The sequence below is a fragment of the Centropristis striata genome, chromosome 1 (assembly GCF_030273125.1).
Source record: "Centropristis striata isolate RG_2023a ecotype Rhode Island chromosome 1, C.striata_1.0, whole genome shotgun sequence".
Taxonomy (NCBI): domain Eukaryota; kingdom Metazoa; phylum Chordata; class Actinopteri; order Perciformes; family Serranidae; genus Centropristis; species Centropristis striata.
Window position 1 is genome coordinate 34,822,128 of NC_081517.1, and position 21,409 is coordinate 34,843,536.

The 21,409-nt window shown below is 38.8% G+C and overlaps 1 protein-coding gene across 1 annotated transcript in view; it reads left to right on the forward strand.

The window, feature by feature from the left end:
* pik3r5 (phosphoinositide-3-kinase, regulatory subunit 5) overlaps nt 1–18,856 on the forward strand; it is a 28,265-nt gene extending 9,409 nt beyond the window's left edge. The window contains exons 3-18 of the mRNA XM_059325999.1: nt 3,104–3,219; nt 3,341–3,409; nt 6,927–7,065; nt 9,048–9,117; nt 10,179–10,353; nt 11,257–11,425; nt 11,551–11,619; nt 11,776–12,650; nt 12,955–13,074; nt 13,276–13,407; nt 13,596–13,689; nt 14,708–14,784; nt 15,251–15,344; nt 16,030–16,112; nt 16,714–16,829; nt 17,628–18,856. Coding sequence (XP_059181982.1) covers nt 3,104–3,219; nt 3,341–3,409; nt 6,927–7,065; nt 9,048–9,117; nt 10,179–10,353; nt 11,257–11,425; nt 11,551–11,619; nt 11,776–12,650; nt 12,955–13,074; nt 13,276–13,407; nt 13,596–13,689; nt 14,708–14,784; nt 15,251–15,344; nt 16,030–16,112; nt 16,714–16,829; nt 17,628–17,778 — 2,549 coding nt within the window. The 3' untranslated portion in view covers nt 17,779–18,856. The remainder of the gene's footprint in view (nt 1–3,103; nt 3,220–3,340; nt 3,410–6,926; nt 7,066–9,047; nt 9,118–10,178; nt 10,354–11,256; nt 11,426–11,550; nt 11,620–11,775; nt 12,651–12,954; nt 13,075–13,275; nt 13,408–13,595; nt 13,690–14,707; nt 14,785–15,250; nt 15,345–16,029; nt 16,113–16,713; nt 16,830–17,627) is intronic.
* Nucleotides 18,857–21,409: the final 2,553 nt, after the last annotated feature.

Consider the following 21,409-nt stretch of genomic DNA (forward strand, 5'->3'; position numbering starts at 1 on the left):
GGCTAAAATCCTTCAAAATTGTACTCCAGAAACCAATGATTGACATCACAGTGGCCACATCCAGTTATCATGTAGCCTACACTCTATGGCTGGCTTACTGGAGCTTGTTGGCACACTTAAAGGAACTGGGCATTTGCCATCACTTTCACCTGCATATTCAAAAGTCCTAATTTCTGCTTTTAAGAAAGGTCTATTGTAGGGTTGGTGGTTCAATCCTGGCTTCTCCAGTGCACATGTACAATAGCTAAATAAATGTAAAATCAAACATATATCTAGGGCTGATGTACTAATCTTAAACTACTTACAGCTGAACAGTGTCATAGGGTCAAACTTGTTATCTTCAGTTTCTAGGAAGATACATGCAAAACAATTTCTCAGAAATATCAACCCCAGTACACACGTTTGAATGTGTGAGGCTTCTAGAGGTGATTTGAACAGAAGGCAGTTATTTGTTCTCACTTTCTTAACACAAGGGCAACGTGTGACAGACTCCGCCAGCATACAGAGCTGACAAGAATACGAGTGGCTCGGCTTGTTGTTGGTGATGCTGTCGGATCATCGGGGGAACATGTTTTTGGGTGCTGGAGGAAGTTGTGTGAATAGACAGCTGGGAGGAAGTGGTGGCACAGACCACAGTGTGTGAGTGAGGCTTCATGGGGCAGGAGTTACTGTAGTGCAAGCTGTAAAAAACACAGCAAAAGATTAAATCGGCATCGTCTCCCACACGTCAATCAGTACCAGATGACGCATACACATACTCTAGGTTTTATTCCTCTTTGATGATATGATTTTGACATTTAAATATGCTTTATTATGTTTTGAAGATTTCCAAGGATATGTCTGTTGTCTAGGAGTGTGATTACACTCATGAACATAACTCTTGTGCATAGATATGGACTTTTTTTTTTGGTTCATTTTGGCTCCGTTAATGCACATGGGATAAATTTCAACAAGGTGATACAAAAAACATGTTGGAAGTTCAACCTCAGCTCCTACAATATGTCTATTATAAACTGTGAGCCTAAATACAGACCCTCATTTCCCATGAAAACAACCATTTTTGAGTTTTTTTACATTTAAGAATGATGGCTGATGATTGATGAATGATGATTATGTAAACAAACTGGCACTTATAGGGCTAAAATCCTGAAAATGAATAAATATTTTGATTGTGATGATAGTAAGATTTAACTCAAAGTGGAAAATCATATTTTTTATTCTATAGCTATTTTTGTCCTCAAAGGTGACAAGATAAAAATTGGTTGCACATGTTTTAAGTACTGAGATATTAAACATTTATATCTCAACAGGATCATCTGAAACTTACAGCTTAATTTCCAGTGCTGGCATCTTATCAGAAAAAAACCATAGAGCTCTTCAGTAAACTCATGATGCAAGCAATCACACCTCTGACCTTTAGAGATGTTAGATATAACTCCTGAGTGCAGAGAACTTTAGAGAAATGCAGCAACTGACAAGTTTCTTGGAAACATTTCTGTGTAACTTGAACGAATGCTGATGTGTTACTTCCTCGGAACCTGAGCTCCTTAGAGATGCTGTGGGAGTCGTTGAGACCGAGGGATCAAATGGAAAGTAAGGCGCTTGTGAGGAGTCAGCATCAACTAACACTTGTTTTTGAGAGTGTGATAGACCTCCGATTGGTGTGGTTTTAGATACTGTATGCACAGGTCTCTGTTGTTTATCTCGTTTCTATTTCACACTGTAATAGAAAACTTGCAATCACACTGCAAATTATTTGGTTCTTACCAAGATTAAAAAAAACCCCTTAGATTTAGAAGTGTTCAACATATTTATTTCTAGATTTAACAAACTTAATTCAAGAAATCTTGTCAAGTGAAATTATCTGCCCATGCAGCAAGACACTTTCCCTCAGATTTAGTGTTTTTATCTTGTTTTTAGACACCCCTTTCTTGCAGTGCAGAGCTTTAATATCTATGCAATGTTTCTAGTGTTTTTTGTAAAAAAAGATCCCACAGATCTGTGATCTACTTTTTTTTTTAAAATGTTTACACGTTGTTTGGGGAGGATACGTTAACTCTGTTTTCTTGCAAAAGGAAATCTGTCCTGCCAAAACATCCTAACTGAAACACTGAACAAAAGGTGATAAAACACACCCCTGAGGTGCACCAGCACTGACACTGACGCCTTGCCTTTAAAGTCCTGCTGTGAGTAGCTGCAAACCAGCCTTGCAAACACAACATTGTCTGGCACCCACTTTGTAAACAAGGTGTTGTATATAAAAATATTAGATGAACTTTCATTCCTAAAGGCTAGATCTCTTATATTAACAGAACTGAGTCAGTAAATCTTGAACAACAGCTCATCTAGGGAACAAGTTTACCTGCCCACAAATGACGTATCCTCATTCAGTGGTATAACTTATGAAAAGCTACGCACTATTTTCAGTGTGTTGTCCTACGAATGTCCAGCAACAAGAGTAAATGGCGTATTTTTGCAAGCCCCAAGCAGTGCAGAGCCTGTTTAGACAACAAAATTACTTGGTTAGGTATAGGAAAAAATTGTGGTCTGTGTGAAAATATGTTTGTTACCTAAATTAAGTAGTGAAGTACAAGGTTACATAACAAAAGACAGTCCAAATAACTTAATGTTGACTTTTGGTTTCACATTGGCCTCACCTCGATGAAAATCTTGTGTTGGTGCGGGCTTTGTTGCTCTTTATACTACATTCCCTAACTCCCTGCTCAGGCATTTTTTTATTATACTGGCTGCATTGCCTGTGCCACTGTTTATTGAATATTCTAGAAGTAGAAGTCTGCTGTAAGCCTGACAACAAACAGTATGTGAAGTGCTTAAAATCCTCTGCATGTATGCACTTGGAATTCATTTTTTTGACGTTGACCTATCTTTACAAGTCCATCCATCAAGCCCTGTTGTGAAGGATGTTAACTAAGTGCTTGAGAGGTCATAGCAAAAAAAGTAATTGTCTTTTTGGGGTGGGAGCAAAATAGCTGGGGTGAGGTAAAACATGTGACTTCCGTTGTCGTTTCTATGGTCAACATGTGGCTTTCCTGCGCATGCTGAATGTGAGCATTAACGTGAACTCACACGTTCTGTCTTTCAGTGTTGATGTGCTCGGCGGGTCAGTCAATGAACCGCTGGAGCCTGGAGGAGCTGGTGAAGAGGGACCCTGAGAACTTCCTCATCCTCTTACAACAGATTATCAGGAAGACCAAAGAGGTGAGAGGTCAAAGAGGACATATTGCCCACTGCACATTTTATTCGTAATGCTAGGAAACATCATTAATGTTTACAATAATTTCTAATCTTCTTCTGTCTGTCTCAATGTGTGTGAGTTCAGGTTCAGGAGCAGTGTCAGTATGAGCTGGTGGCTCCCCTCGCAATCATGTTCTCCTCCACGTTGCTTCAGGTACAAATCCTCATGCGGATGTTCTCAAAACCTTTGACCTTTCCTCACCTTTCAGTATTATTCAGTGTGTGTCAGTATTGTGTGTTTCACATGTATAAGTGTACTCTCAAAAGATGAGTTAGTTCCCCAATTCAGCTACTGTGAGACGTTATTGTGACAAACACTGACGCACAAACCTTGAGAACTATTTAATTCATAAACACTGATTCATTGATTTATTAATAAAGAAGAAGGCAGCAGAAGAAGACACTGTTTGTTTGCTTCAACTGGTTTACATGATTCTAAACATGTATTTTTATGCTAATTGTTTTGACTAAAATGCAAATATTACTTGCGATTGTCATGGGCGGCTTTATTCATCAGTAGGAAGTGAGAACCCCAGAGTTTAGATTGAGCTTTGTGGCATCTGATACTGCTACGGCTTTGAGGTTTGGTGATGATCTGACGTGCTGTTATGGCAATTTTGACAACTGCACTAAGTTAATGGGTGAGCTGGCCAAACACAAAGCACTCAATACTCTGTTCAGCAAATTTTATTAGCACATTCGTATTCCATACACCGCACAATTCCGAATGGCTCTTTTACAATACAACAAAGCCCCATACACCACTCGACTTATGACTGTTGCACTTTTCAGCATTGGCTCTTCAGCCAAACTCAATGCGGCCCTATCTTCCTGCCCTATTATCACATCAGGACAGAGCCCCCCTGATCTACATGTTCCCCTCAATCATGGTGTTATCAGAGTTAAGTTCACAGGGAGTTCCCACAAGGCCTTGTGTCTTGAATATCAAGTAGGTTGCGGCCTACTTCTTGTACCGACATGACAGGAAGTACCAAATTTCCTTCAGACTTCCCTCCTTTTGACTAACATATGTGTAGTCAATTTCAAAACTAAACATTTGGTTGCAGGCCAAGGGAGAACTATATCACTGATTGTTATCCTGGTTACAACATGACTGAGTGGAACCTGCGCGACAATGTTACATTTTCAAAAACATAGAATATAAAATTTAAAAAAGCAGTGTACATAAGAAAATCTCAAAAAAGCATGAAAGAAAAACAAAGAGAAACACTTCTAAATAACACAATGAAATTTATCAATAAGGTATTGGAATACTGAATGTAATATGTACAGCGCATCATGCTTCAATGTTTGTGAAGCATACTGACCACCCCTCCTTTAGACACATGGTCAATACCATGTGCTAACTTAGCATAATAAAAGATTTCCATTCAGGCCATATCAAACCCCTCCTTTTTATTACCTTGTCCTGTGTCCAGCATTCTCGCTTTTGTGGCCTTGCTTATTGCTCGGCTTCATTGAGTGCTGAAAAGGAGACTGGTCTGGCTGCCCTTCCTGTCTCCTCCGAGAGTCAAAATTCATGAGGCTGCTGTGACCCCTGGACCCTCCCTCTTGGGTTCCTGACAGTTACTCCAGTAGGAGGGCTGTTTGACCATCCTGCAGTGTGCGAGCTGGCCTGCCATTGTCCATGGTGCTGTTCATTTGGGCAGTCGACTGCCCAGTGGTAAGGTGTCTCACAAGTGTGGCAGCCACCAATAGGATCGCGACAGTCTCTTGCCCGGTGGCCTTATTGTCCACAGACAAAACATGTGTCCATTGTATGTCCTCCACTGCTTGAAGTCTGACCTCTGTCTCTTCGAAAAACTCTTCTTTTTCAATATGGAGAGTCATTCTGGTCATCAGGTTCCTCTTGGCCACTATGATCTCTGAAGATTTCAGTCATCCTCATGGAGAAATCATTGACACTCTCATCTAGTTGCTCTCGTGTACTGTGGATTCTTCCCCAATCCATTTTCTTTTGGAAATGGGTAGAGATGCGATCGGTCAGCTCAGTGATGGCAATTCTGTAGGGGTGACCAACAGTCCAGTTGTGTTCCACTCTGTTACCTCTCCAGTCACCCCTGATCATTTCCCATTTCAGGTTCCGTTTTCCCTCTAATTATGGTTTCTAATTCTTGGGTATTGGGCTGGTATTGTTCAACCAGTTGGAGCAGGGCCTTTGAAAACGTTTGCCCCCCCTCTCTGGTCGGGTCAGGGAGGTCTGCAATAATTGCAAGCCGTTCTTCTGGACTCCATGGTCTGAACACATATGCTGGTTGGCCTTCATGGTTCAGCACCTGTATCATGGGTGATGGACTGTAATTCCCATCTCGTCGTTAGGCTGCTCGCATGAAGTGCATCCATCAAGGGGTGTGTTTTGTGCCTGTGGCAGCAGTGGTTCACAGCAAAGAGTAGATGTGGGGGAAGTTGCAAATAAATCCTTTTGTGGGTGGCTGCAGGTGCTGTGGGCTGGTGCAGTCGGTGGAGGTGTGTTGAGGTCACGCAGTAGGACAGATTTTGGTGAGGTCGCGTCCTTCTGGTCAGCCTGGCTGTTGTATGGTGGCGGGCATTCTGGGTCAGGGGTTGCAGCTGTATGACTGCTCGGGAGACGGTCTAGGTCTTTCGCCAGGCTCGTCGTCACTGGAACAGCTGTAACAGCTTGGACAACATTAGATGCTCTCTCTTTCTTTTTCTGTTCATCCCTCATCTCTGCTTCATTTTCCCACAACTCAAAAGCCTCCCAGTCAATTCTAGCCCTTTTATGTTTTCTTTCATATTTTTGTAGTTGGAATTTTAGAATTGCCAGCTGATTGTTACTGAAACTACCTTCAGTTGGAAATCCTAAATATTCCCACAGGTTAAGCTGTTTACAAGACCGCTCACCATTTTTTTCCAATCATGATTTGTACCGGTCTTGTGAGTGGAAGTGATGGGGTTGTCTTTTTTGCCAATGCACAACCCATGTTTATAAAGTATTAAGTTAAAACTCACTAAGGATAAATGTTAACTTAAAGTACCTTTGGCCATTTAAGGTCACAAAGCATGTACTATTAAAAAATAATAGCATCACCTTATAACAATTCCTAAACTGGGTTGATTAACTCATAAGGTATGTGACATGTTTGCAGTGGATGATGTTGATGATAGAGCAGCATTTTAAAAATGGATAAGAACAAGAATCATATGATGTTAGCCAATATTGTTGATATATTATAAATTAAAGTGACATTGCATCACTTATGAAGGCATAAAGAGCAGTTAATGTTAGGGGTAGGACCAAATACAAGATCATTTTGTTTCGCTCCTTCTTGTGATACATTATCAGAACTTGCACCTTGTTTTATATTGTTTCATCTCAGTTGTAAAATTCTGTGATTCTGACAAATATTGCAATGTTTCGTAGATTATGCCTTGCACTTTATTGTGATTATCATAGGCAACATACAGTGATAGTATCGTATTGTAATTTCTCCCCAGTTAATATTAGATGAGTGTTATACATTACATTAACAGGTTTTGTTATCATATCTTGTCCATCGGGGTTTAACACAAAATATTTCACAAGTAATTGCATTATCAGTTGCTCTTAGATAATAGACTCTTCACTGAGACAAGTTATTTTCAAAGTGGGGAATCCCCACTAAAATGTCCTTTTTGTGCCTTGGTTGCAGACACCATACTGTCCTCCAGACACAGAGCTGCTGGAGGAAGCTATTGAGGTGTTCCGCTTTTTCCTCACCTGGCCTGAGCCATACTGCAGCGTGTGCAGAAACCTCCTCTCCACACTGCAGCAGGAGATGAAGGCCCCAGGTAAATACAGATGTGTTCATTTGTTTAAGATACCACCCTGTATGTGTGTGTTTCTATTTCCCTATTGCAAAGTGCCTTTCAGCCCTGTTAATTGCACTCCCCCTAGTGGCAAGTCAGAGAAATGCATTTAGGATTATACAAATGCAAAAAGGATGCCGATATATCAGCACAAACACAATTATCAACAACTGCAGTGACGGGAAGATGATAAGGTTTCAGGTCGAACCTGGCACTTCTTCATACTGACGTGAAATCATGTAAAAGCGGATGAAGCTTCAGCATTTACAAAACAGAAAAGCAGAAGCCAGATGTGAACAGTTACGCCGAAATGCACAGGAAGGGTCAAAGGAAGTGCTATGAGCACACCTACAGAATGAATGAGTACATTTGAATAAACTGAATGGATGAGTGTTAAATAGAGTCTATATGGATCTGGTGTGTTATCACAGAGCTTTTTTTAAATACATCAATGTGTCATTATTGAGATCATAAGATACAGAATGAATTAATTTATTATTTTTGGTTTAATATTTGTGCTAAATATTTTCTCAACTATGGGAAAAAAATATAATCACAGTGTTCAAATATAAGAATGAAGCCCAAGCTATATGTGAGAGTCAAATGATCGTTTATACATTTTATTGGCCATTGAATTACAATCATTAGATAATACTAACATTAGTAGAATATAAAAGTTCTGGTATTTAAGAGAAAACTTTCTCAAGTAAAAGTACTTGTGTAGAAATGTAGATAAAAGTCAAAAGTAGATGTCAAATGTGCTCCTTATAGATGCCACTGACTGGTATACAGCAATTACTGGAACAACAACTGCAACAAGAGTATGCACGTCCACACCAACAATAAGTTATATTTCTAAACACTTTGCAGCCTGTGCATAGAATTATAAATAGACAACCGGCTTTATCAGTGTAGCCTCACTAGAATTAAGCCGTAAATATAGTAAACCTCAAACAATTAAACCTTAACAGCAAAAGCAGATGTAGACATGAAGGCGGATGCAACAAGCCACATAAAATAAATAACCTGCCACTTCAACAGCAAAACAATAAATGACCAAAGCAGACAACACAGAGATGTAGGCCTATAAACCTGTAGCGGCTGCATCACAAACAAGAGCTGCACACACAGAGAGACAGTGGGAGATGAAATCTGCTGAGTGAGTTACAATCGTAAATTAATTTGTTGTTGTTGTACTCACTTGTCTGAACTTAAATCTGTGAGCTCTGTGCATTGTGAAGTCCTTATTCTCCGCTCGATGATCCTCAAAGCATAATATATACAGTCCACTCGGCCTCTCTGTCCCACTTTGTCCTCAAAGGATCAAACATTTGAGCTGAAATAATTCTCTGCAGTCATATCAGAGATTAACAGTTACACACCGCAGAAACTCCTCACTGAATGTTAAAGTAGTGACTGAAAACACCATCAGAAGATCCACCGTGGGCATGTCACCTGTTGGTGACGTAACATCACGGGTATGTTTGATTTGAGTCACTTAGCGCGGTTGCCGGGTGGTGCGTTCAAGGAAAGTAGATGCAGTTTCTTTTTTTAACTATGCCGAGCAGAATAATGCTTACCATACCCAATAATGACATCGTCGTTTTTTTGTTTTTATTGCAGTGCTGCGCACTTGGAAGAAACCTCCTTTATATTTTGATAATTCCTCATAAAGTTTATCAGGACTTTCTCATGTGACTTTTGTTTTTACGCTATAACGGCTTCGACTTGAAATGTAACACGTTAGAGAAGTAGCCTAAAATACTTCTGATAAGTAAAAAAGTAAAAGTTAAATTTTTACTTTAAGAACACATTTTTAAAAAAGTGTATACTTTTTTTAAATAGTGGGCTGAATGCTGTAAACTTTCATCTGCCTGGAACAGTATCATAAAGAACTTGTCAAGTTCTTAAATTAAAAACCATCCAGAAAAAATAAAACATTTTTTTTTCTATTTTTCTTACAGGGATTTCCTTTCAAAGACTGGTGAGAGAGGAACAGGGCCTTAACGCATCCAGCCAGTGCTCCAAGACCATGTGAGTCCACATTAATATAAAAATGTTGGCTACTTTGATTTGACTGTTGAATGTAGTATATTTTATGTAACAAGTGGTGTTTTCATTGTTACTTTTGTATGTGAGTCTTCTGCTTTAGTTAAAGGTCACATCCTGACCTCCTGATTGTGTAACAGCCAGTTTAAACCAGAAATAACGTGTTGTAGGGATCTGGGATTTGTCAGATATTAGAGGCATATGGTAGCAGAATTTAAACAGTATAAGTTGTATCCTTTTAAGGTTAAAAGTAGACCTAGCAGCGTGCACATGCACAGAAAACGTGCCCCATACGTTAACTGTGGGCTGCTACAATTCTGGTTTACAGAAAGGTTAAAAATGCCCTGACACAGAGAGAAAAGGGGAGAGAACTCAGGGCTTTATTGAAGACAGGACATATTTTTTTGGCAGCCCTTAGGATTGACAAAGTGTTCTCCTCCACTGTACCTAGGCAGTGTAATTTGATGTCTGATAATAAAGAAAACTAAAAGGAACATCGACATGCTCTCCGATTCATTTTCTGACTCAAGAGAGGTAGTAATTCCACTACAAGAACTATACAATATACTGTGTGTAGGCCTACTCTATGTATACACGATTTAGGATTCATAGAAGAATCTTCAGTTTCTCATAGCTCCTCTTAGAATGGCTCCCATTGTATTTGGATTGGACATTTACATTTTCAAAGAACCTTCTCTAACACATAAAACCTGTTTTTTTCCCAGCCTTGTCTGCATGTTCATGACAATTTATTTTCAGCCCATGGTAGACGCTCATGTTATCTTTGCACCTTCTGCTTTCTTGCTAAACCGGGCCATTTTTTCACACATGTCAGTGGCACATGTCAGGCACTTTATCTGACCGGACTCTGTAATTCTAAAGAAAAGAAAAACTCCCTCAATGTCCATAAGTTAATTTTAAGTTTTAGGTGGTTAACACTTTCTGACCTGAAAAGTCCCTTTTCATCCCCTTCCCAACCACCATGACATCCTGTTTGCATCTCTTATGTAAATTTGTGTACCACATCACCTGTGTGCTTTCTGCAGGACCGTGCTGCTGATGAACCCATGCGAGGTGCCCCCTGACTTCCTCTCTGTGGCTGAGCAGCTCAGTCGCATTCAGCACTCGCAGAAAGAGACTTACATCACGCTGATCAAACACGCCTTCCAGTCCACTCTAGGCACCAAGTACCCTCTACATAGCATCCATAGAGCCCTGCAGGTATGTGCTCCGAGCTGGGCTAGAATCTATAGATAGTGATGCTTTGATTATAATAAATATATCTTTTAATTTCCTTTGTGATATGAGCTTATATTACATTATATTTATTTATAGGCATAAGTTGTCAGTCAGCTACAACTACATTTCCCTTTAAACCCTGCTTGTAAGCATCTAAAATGAATACCAGTAGTTGCAAAAGGGCTTTGCGTTATACGACCATACAAGCAATACCAAGGAAATGTGTGGCATTACATCTACTGTATGATTTTAATATTCTTAAAATAACTAAAACAAATCATTAAGATTTGTGCCTATTTAAGGTGAAATTTAAGATTTTTTTAAAGTATGGTTATATGAGGTCCTGATCCATAGTTAATGTATGACCTACAGTAGATGACACTTGGCATGCCCTCAGTTTGGAGAAGTACGCAGCAGTACCTGCATGGAAACTAAAGAATGTACTGCTGGTAAAGAGTGCAGCAGCAAAATATTTTAGCCATGTAAAAAAACCTAAACCTAAACAAAGTCGGTATGAGTTTAAGTGTGCACAATATTTCGTACATTTTTGCCACTTAATCTTGCCATCAGTCAGCCCTGTTGAAGTTTATGGAGGGGATCTAAATCTGTTTACTATGCCCACGTCAAAGGCACCAGACTCCATTGACAAAAACAGTAATTACTGAACTTTTCTGTTCAGTAATCTCTGGTCTACTGCTGCCGCTGTGGTTTTTGTAAATCTGAAGGAACCCTTTAAAACGTCACAGAATAACACAAACCTACTAACTCACTGAAACAGTGGAAGACCAGCAACTCTTCTGTGGAAAGAATTAGACAGGAAGACAATGCAAGAATGTGTCAAGACTTGAACCTTTACTAAACCATGTCATAATATACTCTTTGCAGGCAAAATCGGTGAATGAATTGGGGGTTATCTTCTCGGTGGTAAGCGATGTCTTGGAGACAGCAGCTGCCATGAGTGACCCTTTGAAGGGCCGTGGTCATGTGATCCAGGGACTTGAGCAGCTGAGGGAGAGTATGAGAATCCCAGCATCCAATGGAAGGAAGTCTGATGGTAAGAGGAAAGAATTCCTGACCTGGAGGAAAAAATACACAGTTAATCATATAAAAGTAGTTCGGTTGCCAGTGGATATTGCTCTGACAGGCTGTTATTCTTCTCTTTTCTGTTGTCTCTTTCAGGAATGCTTCAAACTCTACCCTTGCCGACAGCCAAGTGTTCCATGTTTCACTGGGACAAAGATAACTTTGGTAAAGTGTCCTGCATGATACGTTCATGCATCATACACAGAAAATATCTCTGTAATCCCATTCTTTATATGACACAATACAAACCAAACTTTTTCTTGTTTTTTTTCTTGATTACTGAATGTGATTGATGATTGATGTCTATTTTGATCCCTGCAGATATTCTGAACCAACTTTTGGAACATGAGCCTGATGACCAGATCATTAATGGGCAGACTGAGGAGGAAGAGGCGGACAGAGATTATGACAAAGAGGAGGATGTGTCAGAAATGGGAGAAGAAGAGGAAGAAGACAAAGAAGAGGAGGAACATGAAATAGAGTTGCCTTCAATGTCTATCATCCCTATTGGCTACAACCATCGTGCCTCCACCTTCTCCACCATCTCCTCCCTGTCCACTGCCTCTAAAGACTCCATGTTCTCCACCTTGTCCGTAGCCTCAGAGTCCTATGCTCCATCGCTCTTCTCTGCCACTTCTGGTGGTGATAGTGATTACTTTGAAGACTCTGATGACTATATCTGCTCCTCTCCCGTTGCAGAAAAATGTTCGCCAAAGTCCATGAACAAAGCTTCGGCTCGGCTGAGCCAGCACTTGTACCGGTTCTTCATCAAACCCAAGAGCTCTCGTTCGCTATCCCGAGCCAAGAGCTTAGGAAACACTGAATCAAAAGATATTTTAGTGGTGCGAGACAGGCGATCGAACTCTCTACCACAGCAAGTCAAGTTACGTTGTCCTGAGCCCTTCTTCCCTCAACAAACTCTCAGACACGTCTGCTACCGAAGGAGACCAATTCTCAGCAGTGATGAGGACAGTATGGATACCACGCTGAGGGTGGTGGTGTTCGGTGCCGATCACGTAGCTGGGAAGGTGGCACGAGCCTACAATAGCCTGAGGAGGCAGGAGAGTGCATGTCCACGTCTCAGCAGAGCCTTCAAGCTTCAGTTCTACTTTGTGCCAGTGAAGAAGGACTCATCGGCAGGGCCGGGAAGTGTGAAGTCTACAACTGGAACTACAAAAGGAGCAGCCCTCCCTAATGTAAGTAGTAGAATATTTTCAACCAGACGTCATGCATAAAACAAGGTTTTATTTAAAACAGCATATTAACTAAGTGTCAAAGAGCTAAGTTTTCGGTACAGAGTAGGGAAAGACATGAGAATTCTGCCGTTGTAATTCTTGCTTTTGCTTAAAGGTATTGTAAAAAGTGACATGTTTATGGCTTTTTGACTATATAGCAGGTCTAGGTGCTATATGAATACTGTGAGTATGATGCTCAATCCACAGAGAAATGCACATGTGTATGAACCCGAAAATGAGCATAACATGTCCCCTTTTAAAACAGGGTCTCTTGGGCAAAGGGGACAGCACTAACGACATTGCCCACCTCCTTGGTATGTTGGACCCTTGGTACGAAAGAAACACCCTTAGCCTGCTTAACTTGCCTACCAACGTTGTCTGCCAGGTACAACAAGAGTTCAACTTTTTTTTACAGTGACTAACCAAAACTGAACATGACTAAACTCCACTAAGGTCAAACAATAAGTTTTCCAGAGAATTGTCATCAAACTAAAAATGTCCTTTTTTTTGTTTCGGCTATACCTACATAAATACTCCAAGTGTATAATTGTATTGAATATTAAACTGTTTTTGTATTGCTCTGCAGCAAACCTCAAAGACGGAGTCAGAATCATACGATAGTTCGTATGAGCAGCGTCTGCCCATCCTGGCCGACTTGGTCCTGTACTACTGCCGCTATGCTGCTCGGCCAACACTGATCCAGCTCTATCAGGCCGAGGTCAGACACACTGACACACAGCAACAATACATTATATGCATCCTTTCCAGTGAGCCTATAAACCTCTTTATCCAGACTTCTGCATTGTTATGTACGCATGTAGGACCCTGGTGCCCTCTGGGTCTTTGAATTAACCAGTGGGACCTGTTCTGACCCCAATAATTGATTGAGGATCTTTTGTTTTGCAGTTGACATTAGCATGTGGAGAGAGGAGGACCGAGGTGTTTGTCCACTCCCTAGAGTTGGGTCACACCGCAGGAACACGAGCCATAAAGGCCATGGGTGAGAATGACACACAAGCTGAATACGCACACACACACACACACACACACACACGCACGCACGCACGCACGCGCACCCACAAGCACAATAAATACCATCCTCCACATTTACCACATGAAAATGTGTGAAATGGATCATCCATTTTTTAAATATGTGGTGTAAATGTAATGAAGTTAAGACCAGACTACATTTACAATAGCGGAACATCTGTTATTTCTATATCATGATTCAGTCTACTTCTACTTTTCGAGTTTCACTTGTCACCACCACCACCATTTTTTTTTGAGAAGTTAAACTTGAGGGAAAGCACTTTATGCCACATGTCTGGTAGTTACTGTTAAAATAATATTTACATTAATCACAATACTCTTCACACAGAATAATGCCGTTTTTGTAATTTCAGATTTAATATCTTCTATACTGAAAGATGTCTGTAAAACTTCTGTCAAATATCGTTGTTAATTTTGCTTCATAAGTCTGATTGTTTGTAGTCATATTTAACTGTATTGTAGCTTTTTTGCACTGTTAATGTGTAAAATGGCATTACTGAAACACTTATTTATTTGTGATACAATATATTATATATAAAAATATGATTTTTGCTGATATCATAAAATCTGCCAAGATACAATTTTAATTTGATTCAATTCAGGGGTCTGTGGTTAATATGAGATGATATGATATGCCCATTAAGCTGTAACATAATCAGGTACAATTACATTTTATTACATATTACTCATGAAAAGGAATTATAACTACTAGCAATATGATTTCACAGTTTTATTACTGACATCTTCCAGAAATTGAAATGAAATACAATAAATTGTTTTTAACAAAATAAATAAATAAATCAAAATAAAGGTGTATGGTAAAGCTGATGATATTTATTGATTGTCACTTTGCATTGATGATATTGGATTGCTGATCATTGAATCGATATATGGATCCAGATTGATCCATCGTTACACCCCTATCTCATGGATCACTAATGTGTGTATCTTGTTCTCTGTTTATATAGGTGCTGCCAGTAAACGATTTGGTATTGACGGTGACCGAGAAGCAGTCCCTCTAATGTTAGAGGTGGTGTACAACAGGGTAAGACAGTGGTTAATTTAATGACCTATCAAAATGAATGTCTTGAAGCTGCATTTTACACAAACAGTTTTCATAAATACACATTATCAGCAGAAAAAATATTCCATTACGCCTTTGAAGACAGTGCAGGTTCTCCTTTTTTACCCTAATTCAACTGGTTTCGGTTGTGGTTACTTCTCCACTCAAAGGAAATGAAACATCAAAATTTAGGGACAAAATTAAAAGTCTGCTAAAAAGTCACGAGCATGTGCCCTGTCCTGAAAAATCTAGAGCTTTTGGCTCTGTGGCCCCTGTGTTGTGAAGTAAGCATGATGTCCCTCTTGTCTGAAGTTATTAATTATCTGTCCCCTAACATTCATTAGATACATTTCCTCAGTTTGAGATATTGTTTAAATCTTTAAGGTTTCTCATTTCCAACTATTTGTATTTTATCTATTCATCTTATCCTTCTTTCCCTTCTATTCAGGTGGTGATAAGTGGAAGAAGCCAGTGGAAGAGAGAAACAAAAGTCTGCACATCAGTAAACTTAACCAAAGCATGCAAAAATCCAGAGGAACTAGGTACGCTACTGCCAGTACAGAGCCAAGTCACTGAACTCTGCCTCACTGAGACAAGAACGAGCTATGTGTAGATTTGACATAACCTGAAAATTACTGTAAAAAAGGGAAACATTTTTCGTAAGCAAGCCAACATTTCAGAGAAAGATGTTTCCATTTAACTCATAGAAACTGTATAATCTGTTGCTCTAGCTAAGGTTCAAAATAAAAAAACAAACTAATTTTTCTCTTACCTTTAGTGCTATTCATCAATGTAGATTATTTTTGTGTGAGTCATTCAGACCTTGTTGTGAGCAGTTGCATGTGAGAGCTACGGAATATTGGAAAGAAAATTGTTCCTAAATGACATTGCTCACAACAAGATATGTGGATTATATGAGTAATCAAGTCATGATTTCTGGAAAGAGACATTGTTGATGAGTCAAATAGATTTTTTTCTGTGCATTGAGCACCACAAACCAAGTGGCATTTTATGTCCAACACTTGGCAACTTGCACAAAAACAATAAATTGCTAAACAGAACTGCAGGTAAGAGAAAAGAGTATGCATTTTTTATTTGAGGTTGAACTGTCCCTTTAAATGAAAATACCTTTTTATACCTGCATAAGGGAACAATGAAGCAATTACTATTAGATGTTTACATTTACATAATTTAACTGTTTTTCTAATAATTAACCACTTCTGTCAGACTCAAAGATGGAGTGTCTGCAGCTCATGATGACTGAGGTCCTGAAGAGACAGAACTGTAAAAGCAAGAAGGGCTACAACCAGGTGAGCAAGATGTGACATCAGTCAGTCATGGTGGTTTGTGGTCACAACAGCAATGCATCTGCACGCTTTCACAAACAACTCTGCAACACTTTCTATCGCAGCACTATTTTAAGACAGACCTCAATGCATTCTTGATAGCATCTCGAACTCCTCTCACCTGAATCTCGAATCTCATGAATGCTGAGAACAAAGTTTCTCAGTCTGACAGCTTAATGGAACAAAAAGCCACAACACAGGCAAGACTCACGTCTGTGTTGCTTGTGTGTGTTTTGGCAATAATATTATTTGCTCAACATTGTAGCTTTATCTCTTAACCTCGTTTAGACGTGGGGCTTTGATTTGCAGTCGTTTTTCACACCTCAGCAGAATGTAAACCTATTTAAATGATTGTTTTTTAGCTCAAGGCTGCCTTTACAACAAACAAGCGCCTCAAAAACAAAAGTTCAGAAAAGCTGCAATAGCAATATATCCCATAGAGAATAACATGCAAATATATTGGTACAATTTTTATGGTATTTTCAATCATGTAGTATTTTTTCTCCAAAATATTTATTCATATAGTGCAATGCTTTCAGTTTTGCTCTGGTCTTTCCTTTTGTAGCAGCTGAGTGTGACAGAGGTGAAGGTGGACAAGGTGCAGATCAGCGGAGCTGGAAACACAACCTTTGCTGTCTGTCTGGATCAGGATGAGAAAAAAGTACTACAGAGTGTCACCAGGTGTGATCACACACACACACACACAGTAGATAATCCCCTATCACTACCTCATACCCGTGTCCTTCTATAATTGTGTGGATTTTAATTGAATTTTGCAAATGTAATATTTTGATACTCTGTATGAAATTACATTTGCATTTTGAATGCATTATGACTTGTTTAGAACGCAAAACTTAAAGTTTAGGACTTAACACAGGACTTGAATGCAAGACTTACTTGTGACTTGCAAAACAATGACTTGGTCCCACCTCTGCAACTAAATGCAACCCTAACCCTAAGCTAAACATAATTCTAAACTTAACATTAAAACCAAATCTTAACCTTTAAATAGCCATTTAAAGGCCATAATGTCCTCACAATGAGAAATGTCCTCACACACACACACACACACACACACACACACACACAGTGCACACAGTGGAATTTATGTCGACATTTAGTGTCTGGATAGAAGTGGTACACCACCAACTATTTAATCTTCACATTCAATTAAATGGTTCTTTCGAATGGCAGAAGCCCCTCGTAATGTAAATGTTGAAGATGTCAACATAAATAAATGAAATGGAAATCTTTCACTAGTTACACGTCAAATAAATTATTTTCGTGTTAAAAACAAACAAGAGATGGCTATAATTTCTTGTTGTACTCTGCCATTTCTTACCGCACCTGCATCCTCTGGAGACAGTTTCCTCTCATGCTTGTTTTGAAATAATTACACATATATTTACATCATCCACTCACAAGCCTTGCGTGTGTTGTTATTTATCTAACCAATGTGTCTTCCTCTGTCCAATATAGATGTGACATATCTGTCTGCTATAAACCTGACAGCTCTACTGACTGGAGGCTAAGAAAAGCCCCGACCTCGGCCCAAATCCAGCCTCTCAACCCCACCTTCTGCTCCCTACTCTGCCTGCCCATAGTCACATTCAGTGGGGCTCTTCCCTGAGACTGCGGTTCACTGGTTTGGATTGTTTGAAAGGAAAACATTCTGTGCACATATTTATACTCTGAATAACAGACACTGACTGAAGAAGGAAAGTGCACGGAGCGTACAGTTTTTTTTCTGGCTGGTGTCACGATGCTGTCAATGAGGGTAGCCTCAAACTGCTGCGGGATGCATCTGCTGGAAACACAAGGACTTGTGCAGATGGGGTTATCAGGAAACAGCAGACCCGGCCTGTGATTGTTAAATACAAATATATATCTAAGAAACAAAGAATGACTGGAGATACAAAGTCAGTCTTTCTCTGTACAAAGCAATCATTCGCTGTTTTTAATCCACAGGTTTCAGTTCCTCTTTTCCTGCTGACAAAAAAGTGTCCTTACCAACAATAACATTTGAATGCAATTTGGTCAAACAGGGTGAATCAACAGTACAGGCTCTCAGGAGAGATGGCACCCAAACTGGCAACACCATGTTTAAAGTATGCCTGGATCCTACCAATAGATAGAGTGTACAATTGTAGAAACCATCTGGGAGTCAACGTTTTGAGAACTTTTCTCTTGATCAACCGACATGAATTTTACACCCATTGAGCCCGACTGTACTATGAAATGCCTTCATGAGGAATGATTACGGGACTATATCTGAGAATGGACACTATGGACTTACAAAATATGTAAATATTATGTTTGTAAAATATTGTATTGCATGCCATAACTTGACACCATAATATTGTATGTCTGTTATACGTGGGCTTTTAGTGATAACATTTCTCCTAAGGAGTTTCAACGGTCACTTTTATAGCTCTACTTACAAAATATGACCAGCAGGGGGCTCTGTTGGCATTCCAACTGACTTCAGGTAGAGTTGGCGATACTTGTAGTAACGTCTAATAATAGTGATGGAATTAATGTAAAGACCTTTTTTTTTTCGTGCAAAGTGCTAACCTTTATTTCATCAAGGGGAAAAATATAAATTTGATATTGTGGTGCTTAAAAAAATACTGTTATAATTTTAAGAGATGCATTGCACTTTGCATACTGTAAACTATCACATTTAATATATATAGTATATAGTATATATATATATATATATATATATATATGTATATATATATATATATGTGTGTATATATATATGTATATATATATATATATATATATATATATATATATATATATATATATATATATATATATATATATATAAATATATATATATATATATATATAATTGTTGTGTTGCTGTAAAGTGATATTATCCCAATCGCCTGACCAAGACTGAAATAGTAGCACTGCATTTCAATATAGGCTATTTTACGGATTGGAAGCACTTGAACATTTGTTGAATAATTTAGGTACTTTGATGTTCAGATACATGCCCTACATGCTTTCTCTGATATACTGAAAATGCAATAATTATTGTCTGAAATTAAATGTTAATTAAAATATATGACTTCAACTGGAGATTCATTTTCATCATCTTGTTAAGAGTGCACATATTGAGTATCTATCTATCTATCTATCCATCTATCTATCTATCTATCTATCTATCTATCTATCTATCTGTCTGTCTGTCTGTCTGTCTGTCTGTCTGTACTCCTTTATAAGCTTGTCACACTGTTAAAATAATCGCCTAAGTACATTTTTGTCAAAATTGTTTGTTTTGCCTAAATCATCTCCTCATGACGCCGGCCACCTATGGTAAAATCGGCAACATCCTCAGTTGATCAGATCATGTGATTTTACGTCAAGATAATGGCCTATGTCAAGTGTGTGACTTAAGAGGATTTATTATGCCGAAATCAAAATAAAATGTGACTTAGGCAATTTTTTGAACATGCCTTTGTGACTTAAGTAAGATATGGTAACACTTTATTTGAATGAGCGTGTCATAAACATGACATGGGATGTGTCATGAACATTAATGACACTTAGTAACATTAGTAACTTCAATGCTCATGATACTTGTCATGTAATGTTTCTGACAGGCTTGTGTGACTCTTATGTAGACACCTTCAAAATAAAGTGTCCTTTTTGAGTGAAATGATCAATAAATGTCATATGTTACACTTTTGGTGAAGTTTTTTGTGTTTCCTGCAAAACTTGAAAAATTAGTTAGGCGATTATTTTAACAGGGTGAAGAGCTTTGAAACAACTGTGACGTAAACGATACCCTTTATGACACGCCATTGGTCGGTTTCGCGGGTGGGCGTGGCCTAAAGACGAGCCTCGCTGTCAGTTGACACAAGAGCTGAATAAACCGTCACCAACTGAGAGATGATACAGTTGACAAATGAAGATCTTTTCACACCTTAACTTCAGGTAAGTTCTGCCAGACTGAATTATTTTTTGTTTTAAGAACTGCAGGTATCGTTACATTTCTGTAGTTGAATGTCTATGTATTCACGAAAAAGTACAAGTCAGTGTCGACGACTTTAAATTGTAGCTCGCCTATATTGCAGTTGATGGAATTTAAGTTAGCTTACTCCGCGTTTGTAGATAACGTTAAAAAACAAAGCTGTCTGTGGCTTTTTTTGTCTAACGTAATCTTATACGCGCTGCTCTTCTCGGGACCTGTTTATATATAAGGGATGTAACTTTACTGTTTTTTGTGCTCGTCATGACACATAACGTTTTAATCATGTTTACGTTTCGCACTGACGAGCCTTAGGCTATTAGCTCATCTAATTCTGTCAGTACTAGCCTTTACAGTATACTTACTGTACACTGTAGATGTGGCAGTGTGGTTTACTGTGCAGCACCTGACTGATACAGTTCCTGTGCTGCTGCATGTCAGCTGCGCCTTAGACGAACCTTATCTATTTTTCTTTCTTTTAAAAAAAAAAAAAAAACACACAAAAAACTTCACCAAAAGTGTTATTGATTATACTTATTGATCATTTCACTCAAAAAGGATGTAACAAAGGATGGCTATTGGCATAGTAATAACACTGTGTGTAAATTATGTAACTTAAGAGAAATAAATGACTTAGGCAATTTTTTGAACATGCCTTTGTGACTTAAGCAAGATATGGTAACACTTTATTTAGAAGGTGTCTACATAAAAGTCACACAAGCCTGTCAGAAACATGACATGATAAGTATCATGAGCATTAATGTTACTTCAAAATGTCATTAATTTTCATGACACATCCCATGTCATGTTTATGACACCCTCATGTCACTCTTATGTAGACACCTTCAAAATAAAGTGTTTCCAATATTAGTGTCAACAATAAAACACTGATAAACTAAACTGATAACTAAACAGTCTCCCTCTAGCTCTTCTTTGCTGGGTTCTTATCTGATGCCTATGAATGTGGTAAATTGTCAAAGAAGTGATGATCTTAAAGGCGTAAAATCACATGATCTGATCAACTGAGGATGTTGGCGATTTAGGCAAAAAAAACCCCAATTTTGACAAAAAATGACTTAGGCGATTATTTTAACAGTGTGACGAAATATAAGTCAGGCTATAAAAAAACTTCCACACGCTAACACGCTATGGCCTATGACACAGGGTTGACTGAGGTCTATTTTTTCCCTCCTGAGATAATAACAACGGGTTGATAACAGTGCATGATCTGATTGAAGCCCGGCTCTCTGTTGTGTCTGTTGGGAGTCTAACAGCA